At 40.8% G+C, this 10,719-nt stretch overlaps 1 protein-coding gene across 1 annotated transcript; it reads right to left on the reverse strand.

Annotated features, from left to right (window-relative positions):
* Positions 1-6,878: 6,878 nt before the first annotated feature.
* On the reverse strand, positions 6,879-10,024 carry LOC108688923 (transcription factor AP-1). The gene has a single exon (XM_018195477.1). It carries the CDS (start codon positions 9,710-9,712, stop codon positions 8,891-8,893), a length of 822 nt encoding a protein of 273 aa, XP_018050966.1. The 5' UTR covers positions 9,713-10,024; the 3' UTR covers positions 6,879-8,890.
* Between the last annotated feature and the right edge of the window lie 695 nt (positions 10,025-10,719).

Genomic DNA, 10,719 nt, shown 5'->3' on the forward strand with positions numbered 1-10,719 from the left:
TGGGGGGTTTTTCTCGTTCTTACTGACTAAATCACATGTGGTTTCCGTTACTTTCATACATCTTGCGCCACCGCTCTCCTCGTCGCGGACTACGCCCGGAAAAAAGACGTGCCCCTTGAAGAATGTCACACGATTTATTATAACTCGAGAAAAAAAAGGCACGCCGCGAAGGCATGTGAATACATGTCTGGTTCGCGAGCACTGCTTCCGTATTCTCTCGTTTCACGGCGCGTTACATAAAATCATGAAAGATCTATGCGGGCGTGTTTAACCTTCCGAAATTGATGTTAAAAATCTGTAACACATTATAACTTATTATAACTCGATCTGTGAGACCTATTCAATGTTAACTAAAAGGCACAAGTTATAATCCATTATAAGGATCTAAAATGACATTAGTCCTATAAAAAAGAATACTAACCCAAGCAACACAGTTATGTTCAAAATACACTGATTGTGCTATAGAAATCATGTAATAAATATATAAACTAAAAAATAAATGTTTAAAATTTGATACGTTTATTAAATATTTCTTTTTTACTAGTTTAAAATATGTTTTTATACAGCAAAATGTTTTTTAAATTGTTTGCTTGGGAAGTTTATTCAAAAAAGCGAGAAAGGCCATATTCGGCCAAAACGGATCTCGACGTGTCTAAGTTTATTTTAATAACAATAATTTTCAGAGAAATATAAAGAATAAAATTGAATGAGTTCAACAGATCAGATCGTCAGCTTCGCCGAAGGCTTAACATCGAATGCTCGAGGGAATACGGAGAAGTTTCCTTTGTTTCTAACCCTTCGAGATGAGTCGATACTGTACATATATCTTACATATACACTTTCAAAATTCCTCCGAAATAGCACACGCTCCAACGACCTCTCTCCCTTAAAATAAAATCTTTTCATCGCATCGATGCGATCGCAAAGGGTTAAACATCAGAATGTACAGATCAGGGTGGAAGTATAAAAGGTGTGCTCTTGCACATTTTGAACATAAGAAGAATGCTATCCAGAAGCCGTTATGCTGCTGCGGTTATTTGAAGTTTGTGCTATGTCATTACATCATTATGACATTATGTTCTTTCCTTTGAAAATTGAAAAAAATGTAAATGTATTTCTGCATTCTTTTTTTTCGGAAACTATTTGTACACGTTTTTGCTTGACACGTACTCATATTCGCAATATGTCACTTCAAAGTTATTGCGATGTAAATATTTAAAATGGCTGCATCTAATTATGCACAGAACGGTACGAAATTTGTCTCGAAACCGAGCACACCTTTTATACTTACACCATGATACGGACGAGCGAGGATTTCGCTTTTATTTCGCCCTCAAATGTCGCTTGAGTCGCTCAGACATGATGAATCCGAGACGAGAGGATAATCACTTAGACTTAATGTAATGGTGAAACAGAGTTCTCGAAATTATGAAATTCATATGAAATTTCTATGTATAATCCGAGAATTACATATGCAATCACGAGAAAGTGTATAATATTAAATAAAATGAAATATTTACGAAATAACTTCATATGTAGTGAAAAAAATTATTTGTAATCAGATGGAATCATATAAAATCAAATGAAATCATATAATCAGTGGGACAATATTTCAGCTAGTGGTTATCCCCTCGATCCGCGGTTCTGCGATCGAGAGCAAATTAAGAAGCATCATCGCGACGAATAAATACAAAGAGTGTGATATCCAAGCGAGAGGGAACAGCGCATTAATCCACTGATACTCGCCGCCGCAATATCGTTACGTAATCACTGCTCATAATAATCCGACTTTTTTCCTTCGTAAATACCTCTGAAGCTGTTGTGTACGTTACAACGACAATGTTTCATACGTGAGAAATCTCTCTAGGACAATTGTTCTCTGTTCTTGTTCTTAATATTCTATTTGTTTCCACAAAGCGTAGATTATCGTAGCGATCATTACGAGTATCAGCGGGAGTTAATCTTAAGAAATAAATATATCTTAACATTCTCGTGTCAATGTTAAAAAAAGAAAGTACAGAGAGAGGGAGAACGAGGCCAACGGACAATCGTAAATGTCGAATAAGCGCGCAAGTTCGCGCAAGCACTTTCGGCGTCCTCCTCCTTCTCAACTCGATAAAAATGTGCGTAAGTCATAAATGTGTACTGTAAAAGATCGATCGCGATCTACGTCGCGAAGAGGGCCGATTCGCCTATCGTTTCAGCGCGCTTAATTAATTTGATTGAAGCTCCATTCTCGCGTCTAAAAATCGTCTGACATACACGAGTCGTGCGTCGCACAGAAAAATTTTTGCCCACTTAAAAACATCGCTCAAAGAAATGTTATTAGTAAAATATATTTTCTTCTAACGTGTGAGGAGATACGAGATCGCAGATAAATCGATAGGTGTGGTCCCCGCTCGCACCGGGCACACCCGTTAGATTTCGCGCGACGACGTTACGCAACGTCCGCACGAAGAAAGAAACGTCCGCGTGTGTTTCGTCGCGAGCGACAGATCTTATTGTTAGAGCTCACGCTTAATCCTCGTTCTAATCGAATGTCGATTTTTATTTCACCATTTTCCAAAAATATCCTGCGAAACAATACAAAGCGTAAAAAAAATCACTCGTCTCTTTTCATGATCCTTTTATCACGATAGTCGCCCTTATGAAATAATTGTTCCGATCACTGCTCTGATTACGCCGATAAGAGACTCGGAAATTCTTGGATAAAGTTACGGGGACGAGGATATTATTCGCGAAGGATTGCGCAACGTAATCGCGATATTTTTCCCCGTTCCCGCTTGTGAAGTATTTTTCTTCGCGATCACGCGCGCGCGATCCGTCTCGCGTTAGATAATGCGCAAAACGGAGGTAAGATTGCTTTGTTATTGCTCGCTCCCCTCTACAAGGTGTCCCATTCCAATCTTTCCGTTCGATTATATCCGAGTTCTTCGAAACGCATTTTGAAAAGAGCGCAGTAGCAATCGTTATTTAAAAATTCTTGGATCGTTGATAACTTTACGGATAACACTGGTCAACAAAGTTCCGATATTGATAAAACTTATATTTTGTACTTCTTTGTTGACTCTATTTTTCATATCTACATTGAGAAAAGATAATGTCATTTTTAAAAATATTAGTTGAATATTGCCAGCTAAATATTTATTAAATATAAAGATGTATTTCTTTAATACAAGAACCATTTTTTCTTATTAAACATATATTTATTTTTATGTATCCTGGCTGAGGTAATACTCTTCGCAATGTCTTTATAATTTTTCTAAATTTAATTTAGAGGGAATTTGGAAGCGTTTCAGACTGATTGTGTTGGAAATCCGAAAGTTATCGGCGCGCAATCATATCTGAAATAAATTTATTTAATTGTATTATTCGAAACATCTAACTTTGATAGAAATTATGACATTCTATGTCGTATTTGATATACTTATTTACTTTAAATAAATGTTTAGTTGACAGTATTGAACTACATATTTATTAAAATTGGCTATATTTTTGTAATAATTTAAAAAGTCATGGCATGTTACTTTTATGTAGTCAAAAAGACTTTAATACTTGAAAATTTAAATATGGCGAATTCTTCTCAGATTTTATGTCTCTTTAGTCCTGTTGTTCATATCTGAGATATCGTACAATCTATATAGGATCTATAGTTTAATGTCGATTAATCGATTCCAAACAAAGTTTCCAAACGAAGTTTTTGTTTAGAGAAGTATTCTTGGCAAGGATACTCTCGATGATTGCCATTTCCTTTCGAGAGGAGAACGAGTGTATGAAAATATTTTAGTTTTCCCGGGAAAACCTGAGATCTCTAGCATAGCAGATCAATAAGTTATCTACTCTGCTACATTCGCTCTCAGATTTTGTATAAATGTGCCAAAGAAATTATGTTATATGTGTGGCTCTTTCATTATGAAATCACAAAAAATACGTCGCTTATAAAAATTTTGAAAAAAGCTTACAGCTTACATTTGTCAAAGAACAGGATAAAAGTTGAGTTTCTCTTGCGTGCTATATACATTGTTATGTAAATCTCTTCTCACAAAGATTGAAAGGAAAATTTTAAATCTGTCTCGCGAGATAAAAATTACTAAAGCAAAGTAAAGCAGATATTTTTATCAAAAATGACGTTCTGATAAATATTTCAATAACAAAAAGCTTGTATATAAAAACTTGTGCTATAAAATTTTACTGATATATTCGTATTCAATGAACAAAAATGATTAAGAATCACCTTATTTGATTCATATTATCAAAAACATTTTTTATTTGTTGACTAGTGTAACCGAACAGAGAGATTAAACTGAACATCCGATACAAGGATATTTCCCTGCAAAGAGATAGGAGGTTTACTTATTACCGATATCATGCCGATATCAACAATAACTTGCGTGCGTCCTCAGCCTACGCGGTCTTCGTATCAAAATATATTATACGGTCTCGTGTGCGCCAAGAGTACGGGGGATGTACGATAGTAGTGAATGTGCGTCAGTATTGTGCACAGAAAGAACTTTGCTGAAGTGTCTAAAAATTTAGCTAGATACAGAAAGTAATTATGTTAGACCATCAAAATATTGGACCATAAAGCTGGTAGAAGCTCAAGTTGCTAGAATGTTAAAATTTTTTGCAGTATCATCATATCTGGGCAGTGTCGGATTACTTCTCGCCCTGGTGAAATGAACTGCAATGTTTAAGAAACGTTTGCATTTAACGATATATCAAGATAGATAACCCGTAAATCTCATCTATCTTGCTTGAGGTGTCTTACATACAATTATTTTGATGGTAATTATTTTTAAATCTACACGGAGAGAATTTTCTTTTAAAATTTATCCTGAAAATATAGTAGTTGTGATACAATATTTTAAAGATTTTTACTATGCATTTTAGTAAAATTAATCAAACTTATTTTATACTTTATTATAGTTTTATTAATGAATGAGGGGGATTTATATTAAAATTCTTCGAAATATAATGTTGTCTCACGACTATCATATTTTCTTTATTAGAGTAAACTCTAAGAAAAAATTCTCTGCGTGTATATATAACTAGCTAAACTCTTGGAGATTCGACAAAACCGTTCCGTGTGTCGTAAGAGAAACGAGTGTGTATTTCCAGTAATGTGGACGCCTGCCGGTTCCAGTATGGCGAGTCCGATATCGCAGATGACCGACGTCGCGACGCCTCCCGACGCCGTGCAGCTTACGACACGTGATTAAACGCGGTCGCGACGACCATCGTGTTGTTGTGTACGCGTATGTGCATCCCGGATCTGCACATGTATAAGTGTATGTGTGTATGTGGTATGCGGCTCACGCATACGCGTCGCGCACAAGTTACAAGGGCATACTGGACAAGACTAGATGCACATATGACAAAATGGAGTTCTACGCGCTATGAAACGCGCAGAAGAACCAAGAGGAGAACGTGACTCGCTGGCCGTCTCCGGCTTAAGAGCTAAGGGAAAGATTTTGGGCTTCCTATCGCACGAATGAACGCGGTGTACCAATAAAAAGACATAATATGAGGCTACTTTAATTATTTTTCCGTATCTTTAAGTACGTCATCCGCCGTTCCAATTCGTACGCAGAAAGAATGATTTGATGAAGTATCTAAAATTTCAGCTGGATTTGAAATTGATTTGAAAATAATTTTATTTTTGTCCATCAAATAATTATGTCAAACGCTCAAACTGATTAGAGTGTTACAACTTTTTACAACATTGTCATAACACTTAAGCATTCTACATTATTTTGATAATCTAACAAAATTATTTTCATGAGCTAATTTGTTTAATTCACATTGAATTATTTAAAGCATTAAAAATCCTTCTTCGATCATTATAGGCTTTTAATATTCTTACTTGTTGTGTATTCACATTATGATCTTAACAAATCATTTATTATTGTAAATTTTTCAAATTTCAGCAAAATCTTTCTTTCACGTAGAAAATTGATCGCATTTTCGAATTTTTTATTAGCAAAATTTATTTGTTTGACTAATCATTTTTTTCGCGTTGGATGAGCCATAGTTGGAACCAATTTTCTCGATTATCCTGTAGGACGATGATGAGCGTGATCCGATCGATCGTATAATTACGCGTGATTCGCCTTGGTACTTTGTACGTCGGTAATCAAGCGTAATCTAGATTAATAGGCACGCGTCAGGCGATTGCAGGACAATCCCTCACACCGCGAGCGTACACCGCGTCCATTTTTTTTTCGCCCAGAATGACGGATTCTTTGACAAGTTCAATACGCACGACTGCTCTCAAACACTACTCTATTTGTACAGCCTTAATAGCGCTAGTTCTTCTCCAAAAGCGGATTTAAAAACGAGGCTACTTCGGTACCGTCCGATCAGCGCGTTGCAGGCGAAATGACGTCGAGGCACGTCGGAGAAAAATATCGACTATCTTAGAAGAAATATCGAACAATGTCAATCGTGATTAATTGCACGCGGGGCGAGGCATATGATTGTATAGCAAACGCGTCTTCTCTGCCGATAGTTCTCAACATAGCGTAGATATCTCTTTATTCAAATGACTCTTCAATCAAGCGATTTAAAATACGTACATATGGAAGATACTGAAACAATCTGTACATATTTTTACAATTTTAACAATTAAAAAATTTTATATATATATATATATACTCGGCGCAAAGGATTGTGCCTCTTTATAATTTATGTACACATAATACATAATTTCACTGATCACAATTAGAAAAATACTTTAATTTGTCATTGTCAAAGATTCAATCTTTTCGCGACAAATATATATAGACAAATATATATTGTAATAAAAATTTGAAACTATGTTTCCATTTATTTAAAAAGAATTAGCGCGAGACATACGCTACTTATTAAATCAAGCTCGTTTCGACACTTCGATAGTCGATCGATTCTGTCGCCCGATACGTTAGAATACGTTATTACAACTGCCCTAATGCACGTTTCTGCGCGGCTATAGTACAGCACCGTAATATATTACTCCTTAGAATTAATTAATTTGTCAATATTTTATATGCACCAAAAGTGTAGAAGTTTCCAAAACTAGCGGAATGCTCGAGTCTCTCTCGCGAAAGTGCATTCGATAAAAGGCAAACGTGATCTCCCGATTTGATTGCGTTTATCACATGTAATCGGTCGCGTGGTTCCTTCCGGTTCCGAAGATGAGAATCTCTCGTTTTGATTGATTCGCAAAAATACACAGTCATCTCCCTCATTCGCATCGAAAAAAAAGAGCCGACGATGAACGCGGGGATCGTCGATACTCGACAAATCGATCCTCGCAACTTGGCACGAGGCTTAAAAATCACCTCGAGCGTATTCGGGGGTGTATTTGTGTCAAAGGAACAATTTTCGAAACTTGATTTATGTCACTAGAAAAGCGAACATGTCCCATATCAAAATTATATAAGCGAACCGAGTATGCGAGTCCGCGTAGAGAAGAAAATCGGCACTGCCGTTCACTGCCGAGAAAGAAAGAAGGAGCCCTTCGCTTTCTATCGATTTAATGGCTATTCTTATCGATCTTGTTCCTGGACGCAAAATTTCAAGCCTTCCTGAAATTTGAAAACGGAGCGAATCGTTGAATGACGATTGTTTGTTCGATAACGAAGGGAAGAAAGATGGAGGAAAGAAAAAAACTTCACTCAGTAAACACCAATAGTAACGTAACATCAATGTTATAATTTCACATTGAAGATAATGTAACATTATATATAATGTGAAATTTTGTATGCACCAAGGTAGAAGTTTACAAGACTAGCGGAATGCTCGAGTCAGTCTCGCGAAAGTGCATTCAGTAAAAAATAAACATAATCTCTCGATTGATAAATGTGACATGTTGTATGATGACATAACATGACACATGTTGTATATAACAGTTACATTACTGAGGATGAAATTATAATATTTATACTGTTGTTAGTTGGTGTTTACTTGGACAACTTTCGATAGCTTTGAATCTCCCGCCGGTTCTCTCGCGTTCTCCAAAATGGCCGCCGCGATACTCCCCCTCGTGCTACCTCGCGCGATCTCTCTCTCTCTCTCTCTCTCTCTCTCTCTCTCTGTGCATGCATACATTTTCTTCCTGTTACATCCATTCTCTCTTTCTCTCTCGCATATGATACACGCATTCGCCTGTCGCCGAGCGTGCTCGTGCGTGTAAAGTCTTTCGCGCAACACGCACGCGCGCACGCTTGCCACTCTCCTAAAAGCATCCTTTACGTTTCACGTTGTGTACGAAGGCACTCCTTCCTCCTTCTCCACCACGATCATCACCACCACCACCACCACCACCTTCTCCTCCTTCTTCTCCTGCTCCGCCTGCTGCTTACTGTTCTTGCCTCGTTGTACGATCGTCTCCTCCCCGATCATGTCACAAAAGAGCTAAGAGAGAAAACAGCGAACGTGATGCGAACGATGGACTCGCTCCTTTTCTCCCTTCCTTCTTTACGAAGATCCTTCTTCAGGATGATGGAATTATCCTGCGCTCGTCGAAGATACTGCCTCTTCTGTCTCTCCTCAATTCCTTGGTGATATCGAAAGACATGATTGAACTTTATCTTTTTTCTTTTTGGTATCGTAAAAAAAACAAAGAATTCGTGTGGTTGAGGTAAGAAGAGAGACGTTCCCGAACGATAAGTCTATGGCGCCAACCGAGAATTTCCTTTTCGATTGGAATCGTAAAAAAGGAGATCCAACACACCGGCCGTAGTTGTAAGAAAATTCACTGCTCGTTCTATTCGCGAAAACTACCTTCGCAATGGGGCAAGAAGATGATGAGCACAGTAACAGCGAATCCTCGAGGGGTGGCCAAGAGCGGGGCGAGGGCTGGCTCATTCGTCATCCCTCCTCGATTGGGGAGGGAGAGCGATCGGGAGGTTCAAAACTGGTTGTTGACGGTCATGATCTGACAGCCAGCGTGCACGTGGTCCATGACCTGCTCCTTAAGCCGGCACACGTGCTCCTTGAGCTTGTGGACGATGCCGCTCAGCTCGGTGTTCTCGCCCTTGAGCAGCTTGACCTTGTCCTCGAGCCTGGAGATGCGCTCGAGCTTGCGCCGTCGGCACTTGGAGGCGGCCACGCGGTTCCTCTGCCGCTTCCTCTCCAGTTTGATCTTCTCCTGGTTCTCCATGTCGATCGGCGACATCGGTGGCGTGCTCGACACGCTCGGCACAGTCTGCGGCTCGTCCTTGACGTGCACCAGGCCGGGATTGCTCATAGTGGACTCTGTACTTTGCACGCTACCGGGCGGCTCCAAAGTCGTGTACGTCGCACCGTGCATGCTGCCGGGTTCTTGCGAGCTATCGGAGTGATGAAGCTCGTTGAGCGCGTCGACGAAGCCGCGCGCGTACAACTCCTGGGCCTCGGTGACCGCTTTGGGGAAGAGGATCTGGGTGGTCGGTGTGGGTAAACTGGTTACCAGACCATCCGGTTGCGTCATAATCAATTTCTCCAGCTCGGGTGAGGCCAACTTCAGCATGTTCAGATCCGGCGAGCTTAGAATCGGGGTGACGTTGTTCAGAGCGGGTGGCAGCGGACCCAACCGTGGCCTCTTCGCCTGCGAGCCCTGCCTCTGGCAACCGTTCAGATCGAGCGTGAGATTCCGCTTCAGTTGGACCACGCTGTTCTCGCGACCGTTCATCGCACCGTAGACGCTCGCGTCCTCGTAGAACGTCTGCTCCATCGTTAGGCTGCGCACCATCGATGCCGCCGGACTAATTAACTTCTCCTCGATTAGGGAATATTGAGGTTTTACCCTCGACTCCTTCTAATTTTTTGCCTCCGGACGGGAAAGCGGTCGTTCCCCCCGGAGTGGCACACGACTCACTTAAGCCGGCCCGAAGAGTTAAATAGAAAGACGGACTTTCCTGAAGTTTCAACACGTCAACGAGTTTCTGCGACGTTCTCCGTTGTCTTTCGTTCTCGTTCTCTCTCTTTCTCTTTCTATCTTTCTCTCTCCTTCTTTGCCTACGTCAAACACTTCGCTCCGCGCTGCAGCGATTACATAACAGCCGCGAGCGGCTGTACGCAAAAATTCACTCGCGGTACGACTGTCGTCTCTCCTTACTCCACGCCGCACCTCCGTCCGTCCCACCGTCACGTCACTCGGCGTATATCGCGCACCAATCACCCCGGCGCGGGTGACACTTGATAGCGGAGTCGATCAAAGTCAACTAAAATCGGTGCAGAAGACAGTGATGTTTAATGCACGTCTTTGGCGTGCACTATGTCGATGCGACAACAACCGGTCTGTGCTAAGAAGCGGCAACCTGCTTGCTTGCTTGCTTGCTTGCTTGCTTGTCTGCCTGCCTGCCTGCCTGCCTGCCTGCTCGCCTGTCTGCTCTCTTTCCTGCCTCCCGCCTGCTTCGATTGTCAACACAACAATGACTCACGACACAACGTGGTGCGCGTGTACCATCTTTCTGCTCAACAGAATGATAACGTTACCGTAACACAGGATCGCGACGTGTTTTGCGCGAACGCGGATCACCCTGTCCGCCACGGTGGTCCGACAACTTGTGAACATCCAACTAAACGTACTCGCTTATATCCCGTGAGTCACGCCGACTGAAAATAGCGTTGTCGTCATCGAACGCGACGCCGATTGGCCGGCGATGTCGCCATCCGGTGTGCCTGATTGGCCGACCGATCGGAGCTACTGGGAAATGACGAGCGCATGCGCACCTGGTTGGATATTCGCGCTTGTAG

Source organism: Atta colombica, unplaced genomic scaffold (genome assembly GCF_001594045.1).
Source record: "Atta colombica isolate Treedump-2 unplaced genomic scaffold, Acol1.0 scaffold248, whole genome shotgun sequence".
In the NCBI taxonomy this organism is placed as follows: Eukaryota; Metazoa; Arthropoda; class Insecta; order Hymenoptera; family Formicidae; genus Atta; species Atta colombica.

What these genes read in the sequence shown, in the direction of transcription:
- LOC108688923 (XM_018195477.1), bottom strand. Translation starts at nt 9,712, where the DNA reads ATGGTGCGCAGCCTAACGATGGAGCAGACGTTCTACGAGGACGCGAGC.